Source organism: Microcebus murinus, chromosome 9 (assembly GCF_040939455.1).
Source record: "Microcebus murinus isolate Inina chromosome 9, M.murinus_Inina_mat1.0, whole genome shotgun sequence".
NCBI classification, from domain to species: Eukaryota; Metazoa; Chordata; class Mammalia; order Primates; family Cheirogaleidae; genus Microcebus; species Microcebus murinus.
In genome coordinates, this window is record NC_134112.1 from 95,471,200 (window position 1) to 95,491,649 (window position 20,450).

At 35.8% G+C, this 20,450-nt stretch overlaps 1 protein-coding gene across 1 annotated transcript in view; it reads left to right on the plus strand.

Moving 5' to 3' along the window:
* The window catches only part of CNTNAP2 (contactin associated protein 2), a 1,865,599-nt gene that overhangs the window by 843,282 nt on the left and 1,001,867 nt on the right, over positions 1-20,450 (plus strand). The window contains exons 7-8 of the mRNA XM_012768220.3: positions 4,598-4,741; positions 8,357-8,621. Of these exons, the coding sequence (XP_012623674.2) occupies positions 4,598-4,741; positions 8,357-8,621 (409 nt within the window). The remainder of the gene's footprint in view (positions 1-4,597; positions 4,742-8,356; positions 8,622-20,450) is intronic.

Sequence of the window (20,450 nt, forward strand, 5' to 3'; positions counted from 1 at the left end):
TTTAGTGATCCTTGGCACTCAGTTTTGAAATTGCAGATATATACATATATTTGTATTATATATATTTACATACAAATTTTTATGAATGTGGAATATGCTCACCATAAAATTTTAATTGGAAAAGACAAAATTTAGAATTATATTTTCTGTTTTCTTTATACGTTTAAATAGTTTTTAATTATTTTCAATATGAATATACTGTATATGTTCCTAGATAAAAAATTTAGAATAGAATGTACTATATAAAACCTGATGGAGACTATATTAAGATGAAGTAAATGTAAGGTTATTGGGAAATATATAATTGTTTCCCCTCTCCCCCCAAAAAATCTCATATTTAATTGTCGAAAGTAATGTGACAATTCCAGGAATTTCTATCTTCTCCAAATTAGTGTAAGTCATGTGGCTCATGTAACTTTTCTTCCAATGTATAAGAGATCTTAAAGATGAATTATTCATCTTCCATTAATAAACTTTGAAGTGCCATAGAAGAGGTGAGATATCCTAGAGCATTAGCAACAGGCAACAATAATTCCAATTTCAAAAAAATATATAATTAAAAATTTGGGTTCATAGACCCTATTGAGTTTGTGATGAAGTCTATGAATATTCATGCACACACAACGTTTTCCATATAGGGCCAACAGGTTTGTGAATACTTTGAAGCCCATCTCTATACAATGCCATGTTTGGAACCTCAGCTATACGCAAAAATGTTTGGGATGTATTTGTTAGGGAGAGACTAGGAATAAATTTAAATTTACTGAGAGAGAATCAGTATATGTAACTTATTTCTCTTTGTAGAGCTGCTTGCTCCCAAGTTACTCTCTTCTTCGATACTGAAGTTATTGGCATAAGCTGCAGTAAAAGTGTTTGTGCCTACCTTTCTATTTCTACAAGTGTATCTTAAAAGAAAGGGACTCCCTTTGCCTATTTGTTTAAAGAAAATCAGGAACTATAAGAGTCAGTTTCTCAGTGTTGTACTTACTCCTTGATGTATACATACAGTAGCTAGGCTCACACCTCATAGACTGTGTGGAAATTAGCCTCAGACCTAAAACAATACAACTTATAGAACGTTCATACTGAAGCATTTAAAGTATTTAGCCTCAAGGATCAGAAACCTGTTCTTACCTCTCAAAACCTGAAGATGCTCTGTCCTGCTTCCCTGAGATTGTGCTGCCTCAGTATTCCCAGAATGGTCTAAGGCCAAGAGCATTGAGGCTTAAGGGCAGGGGAGTGCTGATAAATGCTAAAGGACTGGTTCTCTCCAGGGAGGAAGAAGAGGAATGCACGTGTAGGTAGCATTTGTTAATTTTCACTGCAAATTCTCCACCATTCTTGCTTTTGTGCTACCAACATGACAGCACTGAGCAGGGAGTTGGGGAAAAGTGCCCAATTGCACACCATTGTACAGTATTTCCATCATGTAGATACAATAAATAACCTCAAGAACATACATGAAAGCAAGAGGTAGAGATGACTTTTGAGAGCAGTCTGTTCTCATGAGCCAGTATGGGTAGGATCCAAGACAGTACTGCTAGGGGCAAAGGAAATATACCCATCACCATTCCCAGAGGTGTACATCATGAAAGAAGCAATAGAATATAAGTTTCCTGCTTTGACATCACTCAATGTGGACATTTTTTTGTGGGATATGGCCTAAGAGTTCACCTCACCCTGTCTTCTCTGTAGCTACGTACGCCACAAAGTGAGCCTCGCACTGTCCGTGGTCACGCTGCTGGCCAAGGGTGACCAGAGGTAGGGGAGGTGATACACAGAGGAGCTCTGCTTCATTTTTTTTTCTTCTCTAAACCAATGAAAACAAAAGGCAGGGAACAGCAAACTGGCATTTGACCTGGATTCCCTCTGGTCTTCAGTTAAACTCCAGCATATACCGGATATGGACGTTATGCTGTTGTCTTTTGCAATCCAGCTGTGCTAAGGAAGTAGAGGAATGATTCCCTCTTGTTTACTACAGAACCCTGAACTGGCCAAGATTTTAAAGAAAATTAATCATGTGGGCTCAAACAGGAGCAGAAGCCTGAGTTTGAATCCCTTTCAGACTCTTACTGGTTGTGTGACAGTGGACAAGTCATATCCCCCTTCTATAAAATGAATAAAATAGCGTATTTTTCATAGGGTTATATGAGGAGGCGCTAGGAAGTCATAGAAAAAAAATATATATATACATGTTTCACTTAAGGTTACTCAGGCTGCAAATGCAAATATAGCAAATGCATGTTTATTCTCTTTTATATAAAAGGTGTTTGAAAGTAGGTAGCCCAGGTCCCAAAGGCAGTTCTGTGATTGTCAAGACCACAGACCCCTTTAATCTTGCTGTTACTCTGTCCCTGGGGCAAACCACTCCAAGGTGTGGCTATGGACATCCCACTTTGTGTCCAGCCAGCAGGAAGGGAAAGAGAGAAAAGAGGACTGTTCCCTCCCCACTCAATGACAGTTCTTTAAGTCACACGTGGCCCTTACACTTAAATGTTATGAAGCCAGAAGTTACTTTAAAGAAGTTGATAAATGTCTTATATGGACTGGGAAACAATGTGCCCAGCTAAAAAACATACTTTTTTTTCCCTAAAGAAGGTGGGGAAAAAGGATACTTAGACATATCTAGTAGTCTCTGCCACATTTTGTAAACACTTGGTAGCTCACAAAATTGTTGCACAGTTATTTCTTTAGAGGCAAGGTTAGTGAATGGCAGTATCATAAATAAGCTTATCCTAGGAGCCACACAAATAAGTGAATATTAATTTGACAACTGCAACATTTTTTTTTTCTTAGCAGAGGCATTAAAGTATCAGAACATATTTTGTGGTCCAACTGCTTTATTTTACCAATAAGAATATATTACTAGACAGAGTAAGTGACAACCTAATACAATATAACTAGTTACATTAGGAATTGGGATTAGAAACCACTTAATTGTCAGGAGTCTGTGAACTTGAGCCTGTGGTGCTTTCCCAGGACCCTTTTGATGAGGGAGGGACATGTGCCCAGAGTTGCTGGAAGCAGAGAAAACACAGGGAGCCTTTGAATCGCCATCCCAACAGGAAATGAAAGGTCCAGATTAAAGAGACTACGCACACAGAGGGTTAAAACAATAATTTTAAACTATTATTTAATAATATTATTCAAAATGTGATGCTAAATGTCATCAGACAGATGATTGTATTACTTTCAGTTGGGGAATAAATCGATCAAAGACATTATAAACAGGAAATACACTACTCCATTTTAGTATCAAAAATAATATCTTTTTCTATCAGCTACACTTATGTAGCACCTAATTGGTTTGGTCAGTACAACTTGAAAATATTTTCCCCGTGATTCTGTTTTAGATTGCTCTCTATTTCTTCTTTTGTACTTTCCTAATTCTTTAGTGTCTATTTTTGTTTTTTCTGAATTTTCTTTTTTTCCTTGTATCGATGAAATCTGTGGCAGTTAATACATATTCAGCCAGCCATTATTTATAGTAACTGATTTTACTTTAAGGAAGGCCTTTTAAGGTTTTTTTGCTCTTATCTCATAAGCCATCATTAATTTTTTCCCCCTAAAACTAAGTGAGCATTTCAAATGTCATGACACTAAATAAAAGAATATAATTTGTTCATGAGTCTTCTAGAACCCAAAGATCTTTGCTTTATGTTTCAAATCTGAAGTCCTGACTTTTAAAAATGTCTTCACTACTGCTTTCATTCTCCAAAAAAATTTAAGAAAATAGATAAAGGTAATACTCAAGAATAATTTAAAAGATATCTAACATCTGGATCCTATATCTTGATATTACAACTATAAATAGTAGTTAGCTTCATTTACTAGAAATTCACTGTTAGTAGTAAATGTCATAATTGGGCATATATATTGATATTAAATGTAAGTTTGTATTATATGAATTTAATGCTGCAGTCCTTTAACTTGACCAAATCTATATGAAAAAATACATACTTTCTGTCTATGAGCAAAAGTAGCCAAAGAAACACAGTAAGTAACATTGTCCTTATTTATCAGGATTTGAAAGACCTATACTATCTTTAGGCCTGTACCACTCAACTCATTTAAGAGACATATTTTCTTTCAAAATAAGTTTAATAAACATTTGGCTCTAATGTCATTAGACAACAAGCCTACATAAAGTAAATACAATATTCCTTGTTTCGGGTTGCAGTTTTATGAACTTATATTAGTGCCAGTTATCTCATGATTATTAGAGGCATTTATTGATAGTATGTCTTTGAATAATAGACAGAAAATATATTTTAATACTATTTGATCAAAGGAGTTTCCTGCACAAAAATCTTTTAAAATATTCTCAAGAAAATTTATAAAATGCCTTTGGGGCAGCAAAAATGCAAAGAATTATTACTATTTTCTTGTTCAAGCTATAATCTACTTATCAGAATTAATGATTCCATTATACATTTCAATAACAACATAATGTGCAACAGATTCTGGAGGCAGAATACTATAATGTTTATATATTCTATTTAGGTAAAGATACTTTAACTTGGCTGGATTCAGAGTTTTTTCTGGTTTTATTGCAATGCAGTGTGGATGTTTACACTTTGTTTTTTTTTCTTCAAAGATAACCTTTGGAGGTATACCTTTCTCTGGAAAGCCAAGCTCCAGCAGTAGAAAGAATTTCAAAGGTTGCATGGAAAGCATTAACTACAATGGCATCAACATTACTGATCTTGCCAGAAGGAAGAAATTAGAGCCGTCAAATGTGGTAAGAATTTTCACTGCCAAAATATTGATCCTTAAAGATCAAATAACTTTTTTTGTTTTTCTATGTACAATTGAAAAAATACCGCAATCATAATATTTTTCATCCTGTTTATGTTAGGCTGAACAATGTGAAACAAACTTTAGAGTTACTTGAAATTGTGTAGAGACTTGATATACTCTGAAATAAAAAACTAGCTTTTCAGTAGATTAATAAAATGTAGTATATGTATAACATGGAGTACTACTTGGCCATAAAATAAATGGCAAAGTAATACCCCTTGTGTTAACCTGAATGGAACTGGAGACCATTCTTCTAAGTGAAGTTATCACAAGAATGGGAAAACAAACATCACATATACTCACCATGAAATTGAAACTAATTGATCAACACTTATGTGCACATACAGAAATAACATCCATTGATAATCAAGCGAATGGGGGAAGAGGGGTTGGGTAAATTAACATCTAATAGGTACAATGCACACTATCTGGGAGCTGGGCACATTTATAACTTTGACTCAAACAGTATAAAAGCAATTTATGTATGCAAAATGTTTGTACACCTGTAATATTCTGAAAAAAAAAAAAGGAAAAAGAAAAGAAATAATAGCTTTTGAGTTAAACTAGCCAGAAATACATGGTAGGTTTTATTCAGATGGGGCATAAAATGCTAGATTCAGCATTTCTGCATTCCTCTTGGCAGGAGAGCAGACAACCACATGTGCTTCATCCCAGCAGTTCAGCAGTCCTTAAATTGGCAGCATCGTGTTTTCAAATGTCTTTGTATATATATTCTACATGTCTTGTTTATGGCTTAATTTAATATTTAAAAAAATTTTAAACCAAAGACTTTATTATATTCACTCTTGTGCTTCCAAGATAATTTGTTCAAATATGTAAATAAATGTCCTTTTTGTCAAATCTCCAATTATATTATTATACAATTAAATAAAGCTTGATTAGATAGTTAAAGTTGTGCCACAGAAGCTCACAGTGGTCGTCTTCTGCCTCTTGTGCAAGTTGGTGCCAGGTTTAACAAGATTTATGGGAGAAGAGGAAAAAAAATCAAAGAAATCCCCACCACATCTGCCTTTCCTTGACACTGCTTAGGATTCCTAAATGATATTAACTTGAAAATTAAGTCCAAGAGTTCCCTATGGTTCTAAAAGACCAGAAGCTGCTTTAGCCTAGAAATGTTATTTAGGAGAGTTTGGCATGCCAGAGACCCATGCATATGAAAGGAAATTATTCACTGGAAGTGGAGAATACCACAAGTGTTTGTACTGTGCTCTAAAAGAACCCCTATGGTCTCGTTGCCCCATATTTGAGCCTAGGGTTTTCATAAAATGATTGGACAAATGGAAATCCCTGAATAAACAAAAAGTTCAGATTGCATATAAGAAAATTTAAAATAATAACAATGCAAATGGATTCTTTTATAAGTATTTTTCTTAAAAATAATGACTTTTACTAATAATTAAGAATTGAACTTTGAAGAAATTTTCTCATGAAGTATATCAACTATGAAGAGAAATAGTAATAGCTCCATTTATAGGCAATAGACATAGTGCTAGGCATGTTACAAAGATTTATGATAACTTAAGAACAGTACTTCAAGAAAGATATACATATTTTGTCAATGAGAAAATTGAGACTTAACATGCAAAATTAACTTTCCAAAGTGACTGTGAGTAGGAGATATAGATATAGATTGCAGGGGTAATGTTCATCTTTCATGCTGTGTTATTTCTTATCTGGAGAAGTATTTATATGTAAATATAAGTATGCACACACACTATTTTAAGCTTTGGATTAAAATGGCACCAGGGTGTTATTTTTTTCATAGACATTGTTGCTTAAGCTAGAAAAGTATAGAATCCAAATAATCAGAATACTGTTTCCATTATTTGTACCTTTAAGAAGAGTCAAAATGTTATTTTTGCCTAAACCTCACCATTGGTCCTGAGATCATATCCATGAGGTACCCAAACCATTAAATACAGTGAATTGCACTGTGGATTCATGCCAAAATCAACCTGAATTGCAAAATGTATTGTGGTTACAAATAAGGTTTCAAACTTGCAGTGTAAAAATATATAGCAAAACATAAATGTTCTATAAGTATATTCTATTTTAACAAATAATTGTATGGGCAAACATAGAATAAACTTTTGAATCAAAACATGCATACATAGAGAAAACCTTAGGCAGGATACAGACAAGTGGGACATTTTGCAAGCAGCCCTACAAAGGCAAATATTTATACAAGAAATTTGCTTTCAAAGATGTCAAGTGCTGATATTTCAGTGAAATCGACTCAGCACTCATCCTACCCCCTTTCTCTACCCACATCCGTTCCTTCATTACACATTGATTCCAGAGTCAGCACCATTGCTCAGGAAGGATCTTTAATTTTGCCAGGGAGACAATCCCCTCAACACAAGTATGTGGTCAGTGATAACATCTCAGTTATTATGCATAGGCAGTTCTTTGCATTGGTAAAAGCGAGCATTTAAAAATAATCATCTGTGAAGGTGCAGAGCAGATTTAATTTGAATATTAATTCAAGGAGACAGCCTGCCTTAGATTTAATGGTTAGTGTGCTGAAATAGAAGAACAAGGAATATGTGTGGTGTTATGGGAAAAAAAAAATCTATATATGTAGAGAGAGAGAGAGATGAGAGACAGACAGATATACACATAGAAGGACCTGATGAAAATGTCTTCAAATTACATTCCTTCAAATTTTATGACAGGATAAAAGAAGTTGGGAGCAAATGTAGATTTTCAGATCTTTAAAGGGAAGGTACTTAGGTACTAGAATATAAAATACAGAGTATCTATATGATAAATCAATTTTTTTGTTTATACCAAGGCAGAGTATGTGGACGAGGGATAAGCTTAAATAATTGCAAGTTTTGTTTTCATTTGTCCATTTATACGACTAGTTCCACAAGCATTCATGCATTGTGATATAAGCACATTTAATGGGAATTTAAATGAGATTTAGAGTTGGATAACAAAATGATCTGAAATAATCACAATTATGCTGATGCTAAATCGTTACTATTAATTTATATATATATGAGATATACAGATACAATCCACGGATATTTCTCTAAAATATCAGTTCAATAAATAGCATACAAATAAACATATTTCCCACTGAGATCAGAGTAAGTGAAATACTAATGAGCATCAGTGCGGGCTGTCCAGAATAGGGCAGGGACATCTCTCCCTGACCTGTGTTCTGCCAGCAGCAGCTTTGCTGTCTTCCAGAAGCCCAGGGGTCTACACTCAAGCCCATCGCACAAATCCACACTTCACCTCTCGTCATCCTGTCCTGTCAGGCTGTCAGTCTAGCAATCCCACGGTGGATGCTCCTTGTCATACCCACTGGCTGGACAGCCAACTGCTACGCAGGATCAAGTCTTACCTCCAAGTGGATTCATATTGATGCATCCAATCACTGAAGCCATGCTGTGGTGCTGTGTGTGAGGTCGCACAGGCCCGGGCTCTGCTTCGCGATTTGGAGAACTATGGCATTGTCAACGGTCTTGCACGGATGCATATTCCATTCCATATGTGCCTCAAAGCACGCCCTTCTCTTTTGTAGGGAAATCTGAGCTTCTCCTGTGTGGAGCCCTACACGGTGCCTGTCTTTTTCAATGCCACAAGTTACCTGGAGGTGCCCGGACGGCTTAACCAGGACCTGTTCTCAGTCAGTTTCCAGTTCAGGACGTGGAACCCCAACGGTCTCCTGGTCTTCAGTCACTTTGCGGATAATCTGGGCAACGTAGAGATTGACCTCACTGAAAGCAAAGTGGGTGTCCACATCAACGTCACACAGACCAAGATGAGCCAGATAGACATTTCCTCAGGTCAGTGGACCCTATTTGACATTTGCTCTTGAAACTGCTAATGCGGCTTTCTAAGCCGGCATCGTGTGTTGTCTCGTTGGTGTTTCATGCTCGGGGTTACGTTTTAACTCAGATTTCAGAGATGCTTACTTTTATCTTTGCGCCATTTTGTGACTTTTTCGGATCTCCTAAAAACTATTTTCTACTGCTCTGGAGATACCGCTTGTTTCCTCGATCAAGCTGTAACCTGGGTTAGGGCTTATTGGTTTCACTTAGAAGGGCGCTTCATATAAAATATTCAAAAGCAAAAATGTTAGCTGTTGGTCCTGGCTAGAGTTGGCTCCACTACTTTCATTCCTCTCTACTCCTTCCTCTTTGCCGATCGCTGAGTCATGGCCAAGCAAAGAGATACCTGTTTTTAAATCAGTTGTTTGAGATGGTCTCAGACCCACAGCGGTCCCCAAAGTTTCTGGCACCAGGGAATGGTTTCCTGACAATTTTTTCATGGCCAGGGTGGCGTGGGGTCTGTGTGGAGGGGAGGCAGAGCTGGGCGACTCACTGCCCAGTTCCTACCAGGCTACAGACCAGGACTGGGCTGTGGCCAGGGGGTCGGGAACCGCAGTTTTAGAGCATCAAGATCTATTTCTTAGAAATGTTAGTTCATATTTAATAGAGCAATTACTGTTCTTCTAAGTGAATATTTATGCTTTTTAAAAAAGAGCGTGTACTTTAAGAACATAACAGTATCAGGTATTTTTTTAAATGTGTTTTAAATTATTATGGATGTATGCTAGTTGTACATGTTAATACTTACAGAATATATGAGAGGTTTTGATACAGGATACAGTGTGTTAATCAAATCAGGGTAATTGGGGAATCCATCACTTTAAGCCTTTTATCATTTCTTTGTGTTAGGAACATTCCAATTCCATTCTTTTAGTTATTTTAAAGTATATTATAACTTATAGTCTACAATAAGTATCTGATGTCTTCTGATTCCATGGACATTCTAATACCTTTTGCTATTAATAACAACATTATATTAACTTAATTATAACTTTAAAAGAATGTCCCACTACCTAAATTAAAACTTCATGGTCATGCTAAAATTATGCAAATTATTGGGGGAGAAAACAAGGGTGAATACAAAGTGGAATGGCAAGATATGTGTGTATCAACTGATGGAAGACTGGCTTGGCTAAAAATAGAATCATTTTTAAACTTGGTATTGTAGTGATATGATAAGCTGAAGCTTAAGTCATACTCTTGTTATTTGAACAGACTTAGAAACTTTGGAATAATCTTTGTTTAATATGGTACAAAGAAAGCTGAAATTGCAAAGTGAGATGTTACAAGTAAAAAAATAAAATTAGGCACGATATGGGATTGATTCATGGTAAAAATTTTCACCACATTTCTCTAGATGGTATTTGCAGTGGTCATGCTTGTTTTGTGAAGAACTACTTAGAAATGGGAGACACAGCACTTAGTACAGATATATCAAATACTGAGAAAAGTCATAACACAGAGCTCAAATGCATGAGCGTGGGCTCTGGTTTCTAAATATGCCATCTTCACTAATGACAACCTCTATGTAAGCCTGACACGGTTTCCAACACACTATGTTATTTGTTTCCCCTCTAGGCTATGTGATCCTGAGGGTAAAGGGCATGCCTGTTCTATCTCTAGCACATAGAACAGTACCCATAACACGAGAGGTGCTCAGGGAATATTTCCATTCAAGTCTCTGGCCCTTTGAACTAGTGTTCGTTGGCAGACTATTTCCTGCTGAAAGACATCTATCTTCTTGTAAATTAGGCTTTGTGTTTCTGTATGGCCTAGTTGTACGACTGTCACTAAAAAGTATTTAAGGAAGACATAACTCTTTTGTCAGAGGTGTATTAAATCACTGAAGTCAAAAGCTGTGGTGAAGTACCTATATACTCACTTTCTCTGTTTTTGCTTTGTGTTGCTCTTTCCTTGAATGTTCAAAGTGATTAATCAACCGTATTTTATCATGACTTTCCCATATAATTTCACCTGGGGAGATTTAGTGTAAATAGAAAATATCTGGAGAGACCAGAATAGCAGATAAAATAAATACACATACAAATGTTTACTGCAGTTGAAAAACATCTCACTAGATTCTGTTATGATTAATGATTCTTTTCTAATGCCTAAATACACAAAAATAATATTAGTATGAAGTTCTCTCTCCTTGTATTCTATGAACAAATCCAATTTGGTGACAGTGGGTTTTCATGTAACAGGAACCATTATATTTGAAAGAATAGATCTTAAACACAGCGATCAATAAACATTTATTAATTTGATTTGGTCTAATTTAGGACTCCAAAATATGGTCATGTAATTTAAGCTGTATTTACTTAAAAAAATAAAAGAAAGAGCAAAGAAATCCAATACATGACAACTAATTCACCTTAATAGATTTTGCCAAAAGATGACAAAAATGGACTATAGAAATAATTTATCCTAGAATCTGTACAAATTAAAGGAAACTGATATTAAATATAAATATCTCTATAGTCTCACCCTTATATAGTCCAATGAAGATACGTTACTGTTTCCAATATTTCTTTTTCTTCCACATATATTTAGTGGAAATTAAAATCTCATTAGTTGTCAGTGCTCACATTTGAAAAGACTAGTTAAAAAAATGGATAATAATCCATTTTAAAAAGTTGTATTTTTTACTCATTTATTCATCCTAAAAATATACGTGGAGTCCATAGAAGATAATTTCATCTGGATTTTAACAAATCCAATCAAATGTGTGAATAACTTAATGAAGTGGCAACATTAAGAATAGTTAACTCAGGACTCGTTTTTTGTTTTAACGAAGGGAAATGTATCTGCATCATGTCTATTCTACTCTCACCGGCATGAGCATTGAAGTACGTCCATCATTTTTTCCGTCGTTTTTTGAAACGGCTTGGTTGCTAGAATCCAGAAAATGCAGAAAATCTAGAAGAAAAAAAATAGCTGCTGATAACGTTTTGGTGTACACTTTACAAAGCAGTGTGTTGAGAGATCAATACGGAGACTCTCAGATCCTGTTGTTGTAGACTGGTAACTTGGTTTTAGTTTTAGTTAAAAAGTTCTGCGGTCCAGGATGAAAGTAACTCCGGTGGTTCAACAAACTTTTTGTTCCATTCTTGGACAACATTGTGGTTTGGGGATTAGTTCAAAATAAATCTTACAAATAAAAGAATGTTTAGTATATTGTTCATCCTCTTTTGTACTTTTGCCTTCAAGTTGTGATTGCGTTTTTTCAAGAGTCTCATTAATCGTTGACAATAGATTTAACTTATAAAGTTCAGTCAAGCTCTGAACAACCTTGAATTTGAAGAGTGGGTTATCTTTCCATGAATATATTTTTCAGGCTGCAACATCAAAAAACATCTACTTTTAAAACGCATTCCATTATATTTCTTTCTTTAGGATGGCAGTTACTGATTTATTAATACATATTTATGCATTGCTTTTAACTAGGGATAGGTGGTAAAAGGAAAAGAAAACATAGACTAAAAAGGGACTAATAGATACCATCTGTTCACTCTGGGGGCAGTATTTTAAATTTTCAAATTCAAAACTCTGGGGAAGGTGGACATAGAGCTATGTTTTTCAAATGATTTTGATCAAAGCACAGAAAACATTTTATGTCACACTCAATACCTACTGACACAAAGTTTTATGAAATGAAACTTAACTTGCTATTTTAGATGCACTATGATAATTTTTATATTTTCTTTCTTTTTCATTAAAAATCTTCCATGAGCCACTATAATGATTTCATGCCCTAAAAAGGGTTTGGAAAACACTCACCTACAGATTTGTCTTCTCATTTCGGGAGTTGGAACTTTTAAAAGTTTCAGTTGCCTAAGGATGTTTACTCCACCATTTGATATTGGAAAACTAAATGTATGGTCCAGAAACAATATTGTAATATTATAAGGGCAGTAAAAAAAGTATTAATGTATATTACTATCTGATATATAGCCAAAAAAAACCTCCTACTTAGCCTTTGAAAAAAGGATTTTATTGCAAAATGGTTCGGTTTTTTACTACTAAATGCAAACAAATATTTAGAACAATACTCAGTGTTGTGTTCTACCCATATTCATAAGGTCATAAAATGTGATTCAGCATTTATTAGAGAGAAAACGATTTCTATTAATGACTTCTTTCATTTATTGAAAAAAAAAAAAGACAATTTATATCCACGTATAAACAAAGCCTTTCAGAAAAGTCATTCAGAACGTGCCCTGTCCTCAATCAACTGCTTGCTTACACTCAGGTATTTGAACCTCCTTGTGTTGTGCATGTGGGTGGATATTGCTAAAGTAGCTGTTCAGCATTCACACTGCTTCAGAAATCTGTACTGAGCAAAGGGCATCTTTGTTTATATTTCTATTTCTGAGAAAATCTTTTGCGGCCTTGTTTTATTTACTTTTGTTTCTTTGTAAAATTTCCTTTGTAAACCCTTGAGTTGCATTCGGGTGTGTCAGGGGAAGGAGTGGGTTTTTCTGGAGTGCTGTGGAACGCTGGCAAGTTCCCAGTTCAATCCGGGCAGATGCACTTGCTGGGAACCACTTGTGGCATTATCTACCTTAAGCAATTGGAATGTCTCTCTTCTTTGCTTTGTGAACATTTAAACATGTAAGCAGCATAATATTAATATTTGTTTAAAAGAACTAACTCATACCAGTTTCCAAAGTTCAGTGATAACTTACACTGAGAAATCTTTTTCATTATGTAAAAACAAAGTCTTATTTGGATTACAAATTTTTATGTTTTAAATGTTTACTGCAAAATTATTTCCAGCTCTGTAACTGCTGATATTATCTCAGAATTTCTTAAAATAAATTTTCATAACTGAAAAGTTATATAATGTCCATCTATGTAGGCATTATTTCAAATACTTCCAGTGATTTATTATGTTTTATAGCAAAGTAATTGGAGATTTATTTCATAATACATATTCTTTAATGCAAGTTTAAAATCATAATTATTAGAAACCTTAAAACTATCACTCCCCTTTGGCCCATTAAAGTTAAGTCATTCTGAGTCAAAGAAAATAAAGGAGTACACAAAGATATTGATTTCAGCATATATACAATAATAATAAAGTAATTGAAAACAAACTGTTGAAAGAGGGTATCCTTTTGTGGAATACTATTATGCCATTATAAATCATGTTTCTCAAATAAAATTTAATGCCATGGTCAAATATAATATTGTGAATAAAATTTTTATTAAAACTTAAGCAGAATATGACTCCAATATTTTTATTATAATATATAATTGTAAATAAAATGATATCTCTGAAAAGTATAATAATTAACAATATTGTAAGTGGAAATTACATAGTGTAAGTTATATCAATTTAAAAATTCTAGTTTCCCTACTTAATTAAAAGTGTATACAATCAATTTCTAAGAAGTTTGTTCTTAAGTAATAAGCTTCAACTTAATTTCAATGGTATTTGTATTAAAAGATGGAATATTTTATTTATATTCAGATGCAGAAATATAGGGCTTGGGTCTATAACCTTTCATTATTTGAAAATATACATAACTAATTTTAAATAAATGCCACACATTCCATGTAATTTTAAGCCATTTTTTAGCATAGATAGATGGCTGATAATAGGTAGGTAGATAGAGTCATATATTAAGGCATTTTCTCCTAAAACTACTGCTAGCTATCAGGAAATAGCATACTTATTTTTTTCTCTGAATGGTGAAAATCACTTTATTCCCAAATCTACATGCACTGCACTTCTACAAAAGAAGTGGCTAAAAATTAATTTTTAGATATTTGTACTTTTTGATGGGCTTGTAGATATCTAAGAATTTCCAGTAAGACTCAAGTCTATCATTTTAAGGTGCTGAAGACAAAATGTGGCTCTGTATTCCTAGGGAGAATATAGAACTTAGGAATTCTGATTCATAGAGCACTGTGCTCATTTTAATTAGGAGCCTGGATCTGTGCTGAAACAACATACATCCTCCTGTTTAATAAATGCCAAAAGAAAGAAAGATATAGATGCATAGATATAGATATCTATTTAGACCTATCTATCTAGATAGGGAGATAACAGATATCCTTGGGCATATGTATAACACATTTTCCTAATTTTGTTTGCCCCAAATTCACAAGTACACTTGCTGTGAAAGCCACATGATACCAAGTCAAAGGAATTTGAGTGAATGGTATGTTGCTCTTAGGTAGCTTCACCCAACTGACTTTTTATTATATTTCAATTCCCTTAGTGGCTGTACTGTCATCATGCAAGCTGAGTGGAAATCTACTTTAATTATACATCAGTACATGCTGATGCACTTTTTCACATCAAGAGAAGTATTATATTGCAGAATGAAAGGGGAAAAAAAAGGCTTGAGGGGAGAGGGGAGTTTTATGATACTAGGTATTAACTTATTCTTTAGAAAGCAATGGGGGCATTTTAATTTATAATCACACTCCAGGATACCATTTCCATTCCAGCTTCTACAAGATTTCTAGGCCTTTTAAAATGTTCTATGCCTTTTTCAGGGAAGATGAATAAAACATGTTGTATGTATGTGTATATAATAATTTTTAAAAATTGCAAGGAGAGGATAAAGTTTTAGTAAACTTTGATGGATAAAATGGAGGCAAAAACTACCAGTGGTGACCAGCTCATGTTTTAAAAGCTTCCATTTACTGTATAAATAAGTCAAGGAGAAAAAAATCAGACTTCACTACTATGAACTAAGAGAATAAAAATGAATTATGAAAGAAGAGCTAAGACCATAGCCCAGAAACTCCAAAATTAATGTATGCATGTGGTTGAAGATGCTTCCAGAACAAGAACAGAGAAGACACAGAAGCAAATTAGCTGTGCTGAAAAGCCATTCTTTTTTTTTAATTGACAGATAAAATTGAATGTATTTATTGTGTACAACATGATGTTTCGAAGTGTATATATATACTCATGATAGCCCTTCCCCTTTACTTATATTTAAGTGTAAGGGCTGAAACTTCATCTAAGGTTGAAACTTCTCTAACTGATAAATGAATGTTTGGCAAACTCAAGCAATATAGACTTGTATAGTAGAGAGATATCTAAGTCAACTTTAGATGTTTTGCCGTTGAGCATCTAATTTCTTTCAAATAGTTTACAAAATAAATAGTGTTGGCATGGAGCAATAAGTGTTTATTTACCTTCATAATCAGAAAAAAAAAAAAAAAAGCACAAAGTCAAGGCACTGGATTGAAACCTCCCCTAACCTACCCCTACCCTCTTCACCCCTCCTTAACCTCATGATGAGAATTACCCAGGGATATTTAACTTTACCAGCAAATTCAGCCTGTGAGATAGTACCATTGACTAGACTCTACCTTTTTTTCTCCTTAATTTTTAAGCAATTTATGGAGAATTTAGGCTCATTGGATTATCTGTTGCCTGTGTATAATTAGTTATGGTAATGAGCCCCCTTTTGGGAGGGAATCCTGCAGATTCTGAGAACCTCTGATTGAGATCAGCTGAAGCAATGACTTCTCTGCATGCTCAGTATGGTGCACACACAAATTTCTTTGTCTCTTTCTTCATAAAAGCTCTTCCTGAGAAAATCTGGGAGGAGGACACACAGCACTGCTTAGAAAGTAGTGACCTTTGGTAAACACTGCATCAGGAAATAACTATGCATATGACTCCATCTTTAGTCATTACTCAATTTTATGACTTATTTTATTCTGAATATTTCCCTTCAGGGATCTCTGACCTGAGCACAGATCCTGCTTCTGGTAACTGAAATTCCGTATTTTTTCCGAGTCGACTTTCTTCTCCCAGTTGCTTCTTTTTTCCTTTCACTCCTTATGTCCCAATTTTTACAGTTAAAATTTTGCCTCCATCTTTGCTGTGATACTTAGTAGCATCTGTTGTTTTCTGAGAGAGGTTGATAACCTGCCTAGTAGGTCTAGTCTCTCTACAAACACTTTCAGTCTTTCTGCTAGCACTTCCAGCTTTCTGGGGTCCTTTCACAGCCTGAGATCTTGCTACCGCTGGACATGCTACCCCACTGCCAGTTCCCTGCCTGGATATCGGAGTACTGCTTACCTCCGGTCCCCCAGTATTTCTTCTCTCTCTGATTCCAATTCCCTGCTGTTTTATTTTTAACCCTGGCATCGCAGACTTGATCAGTCTAGATTACAACTTCCTGTTTTCTATGCATATTGTCTTACCCCTTTGGGCACAGGTTTAACCAACCTGAAATGGCTCTCTCAACCCCTGTGCAGATCTGTTCCAAGTCTCAGCCACTCTCTGGCTTCTTAGTCATTAAGTTCCTATCGCTTCTTGGCATGCAAATCTAGCATATCGTTTAAATGGGAAAAACTATAAGCAGAAAAGTACACACAATCCCCCATGGTCTGAGCTTCGGTTGAGCAAAGATGTCAGCTGACACCATAGCCAAGGTTCCAGGAGCAAGGGACCTGCACGTAGAATGCTGTGCATAATTAGAGGAGCAGGAGCCAGGAAAGTTGCCTTGATAGAGAAGGGGTGTCTCTGGAGTCCAGTGGTGGACTTGGCCAACTTCTCCATTGTGCTTACTCAGAACCGCTGAGCTGGCTTTCTACTGCGCCACTATAAAGGTTGAAGGAAATGAGGCTCCGGGGCCATCCAGATGTGTCTGTCATCGAATCCTGAGATCACAATGATGATTGTGATAATAGATAACAGCTTACACCATGCCTGCCACTGTGCTAAATCCTTTACATTAATTATCTTGCTTAAGCCGCCAATAACCTTGAAAGTCTTGCACTACAATATTGAAAAATCTTCTGTCTCATTTATATCAATGGCAAAATCATTCTTCTGGCGACCCTAGTTCAAAACCTTGAGAAAAGTCAAATTTTTGTCTTTCATCTTTACCCAGCACACGCAAAGATTTAACAATTACCACTAGCAATTTTAAAGTGCCTCACCCATCCATTATCTCCTCACCCTCATTCAGAAACTCATCATTTGAAATGATAATCATGGGCATCTTAATTGCCAAAAGAATGTTTCTTTCAATCACTGACCTATTTATGATGGTTTCGAAGTTACGAGCATTGGCTCTGGAGCCAGACTGCCCACTGGTTAATACTGATTGAGTTCTTTCTCTGCTCCAGTCACTGTTAAAACAAAGATAATGTGCTCAAATGTTTTAAGCCTCTTAATTCTCTCAGCAGCTGCATAGGATGAAGGCCATTATCAACTGCATTTTATAGGTTAAAGAAACACAGGCATAAAGATGAGAACTCACCAGGGCTCCTCCAGCTATTAAATAGCAGAACTTGAAAAGCAGTCCAGAAAGTTTGAGTCTGAATTCAGTACACTTGGCCACTCTATAGATCTACCTATCACATTCACTCAACACTTTAGTTTTCGTTCACACAGGATCAGGTATTGTTGAAAAGGCCACATCTGAAATATTTGCTGAATGAAGAACATAAGATTGATGCTGTCTGCATCCTGTCCACATTAGGATTCTCACAAGAGCATTTTGAGTCTTCAGTCCTCAGTCCCTAGGCTGTGGACCAGCCTACCGGTCTGTGGCCCGTTAGGAACCAGGCTGCAAAGCAGGAGGTGAGCGAGTGGTTGATGAGCAAGAGCGAAGTTTCATCCTTATGTACAGCTGCTCCCCATCCCTTGCATCACCACGTAAGCTCCACCTCTTGCCAGGTCAGCAGCAGCATTAGATTCGCACACGAGCCCGAACCCTACTGTAAGCTGTACATGCGAGGGGTCCAGGTTGTGCTCCTTATGAGAATCTAATGCCTGATGGTCTGAGCTGCAGCTGAGGCGGTGATGCAGGTGCCGAGGAGCGGCAGCAAATACAGATTAGCATTGGCAGAGAGGTTTGCCTGCACGATAAATGGAATGCACTTGATTCATCCTGAAACCATCCCTCCTCCCTGGTTCGTGCAAAAATTGTCTTCCATGAAACTGGTCCCTTCTGCCAAAAAGGCTCGGGACAGGCAGGGCTCGGTGGCTCATGCCTGTAATCCTAGCACTCTGGGAAGCTGAGGCGGGTGGATCGCTCAAGATTAGAAGTTTGAGACCAGCCTGAGCAAGAGTGAGAGCCTGTCTCTGCTAAAAATAGAAACAAATTAATTGGTAAACTAAAAAATATATAGAAAAAATTAGCCAGGCATGGTGGCGTGTGCTTGTAGTCCCAGCTACTTGGGAGACTGAGGCAGAAGGATTGCTTGAGCCCAGGAGTTGGAGTTTGCTGTGAGCCAGGCTGACTCCACGGCACTCTAGTCCGGGCAACAGAGTGAGACCCTGTCTCAAAAAAAAAAACAACAAAAAAAAAACCAAAAACAAAAACAAAGAAAGGTTGGGAACTGCTGTTTTAAGTATTCTTTTATTGTTCCTAATTTCTCTCTCACATTATCCAAGTTTGTATTTCTAAAATGCAAGGAAAGTACTTTAATTATTCCCGGTTTTCTAAAGGATAAGTCCTGATGTCTTAGCATGTCACACAAGGGCATGTACAACCTGAGCCACACTGGAGTATTTAGCCTTATTTTTCTTACTTTGCACCATATGCTTTGACCACTGTCCACTATCTCCAGGAATTGTTTCCTGTATACACCACTGTGGCAAACTGCTGCTCATCCTTCATGTCCAGTTTCGGTATCATTCCCTTCTCCAAACCCCGGTGAATAATCTGCCACCCTCTAGTATAGTACAGCACCTCGTATCTTAAGTAATAATTTTTTTTTTGTTCCATCTTAAATTGCAGACTCCTCCATTATCACGTGTCACTCCTACCTGTCCTCCTAACATTTACCAACACTTGTCCAAAAATAGGCAGTAAGTGCTTTCATCTTTGCTTTCTTTGTTAGATTTACGCTTGGACTACAGTGGAGTTTCCTTGTTCTTCTCTCTGCCTCCTGCCTCTCTGAATAAGTCCATTCCACACATTCCCATGTGGTTAAAATTTCAAAATGACTGTTCCTTTGTGTCATGTTTCCATTCAAAAATCTTCCATGAACCCCTAAATTTTTAAGCTTAAGTCTCATGTGTTCTCAGCAAAAAGCCTGAATACTCATCCCTTGGTGATCTCAAATTGTTTTAAAATTTTATATCACTCTTAGTGTTTTCGCTTGTTGGACATTATATGTTATATTATTCAGACATTTGGCTCCTGTAATTGAAAATTCTTGGTCTTCTAAAGCTTTCTAAGAGCAATTATCCTGCTCTAAGTTTGCCTGCCCACCTCTGAGTCTAACACAATGTCTTACATGTGGCATGTTTCCAAATATCCAGTTGATTGATTTTTTTTTAATGAACCAATACCAAGGTGTTATAAACTGTAGCATTATATTTCTGTTGTCTTCATCAATTTATGTAAACCAAATTCATTGTGAAAGGAGAGTAGCAAATATCTCAAAGGAAATAATTGCTTAACTGTAGGAGGCTAATATGTGTGAAATTGATCAGGACTTGAATTTTATTAATAATTTGATACTTTTTATAATAAGAAGAGGTTATTTTTTTTTAAAGATATTGAAGCCTAGAGCCATACTGGGTAAACTATTTTATGAATACAATGAAAGCCAAAAAATGTATTCCCAGGAGCATGATGTGAAGTAAAACCTTGAAATTAGTCACATTCCCTTTGTATTTATTTTTTTCACACAATACAGAAAAAAAAAAGTGCAGGATTAAAAATAATGTAGCTTTATTCTCTTCTTCAGGCTTGGGAATGCATTGGACATAACTCTGGAGAAAAAATAAGGGAATCAAAGATTTTTGTACTTTATACTCAAGGCCTCTCATCTCTAGTCAGTTCT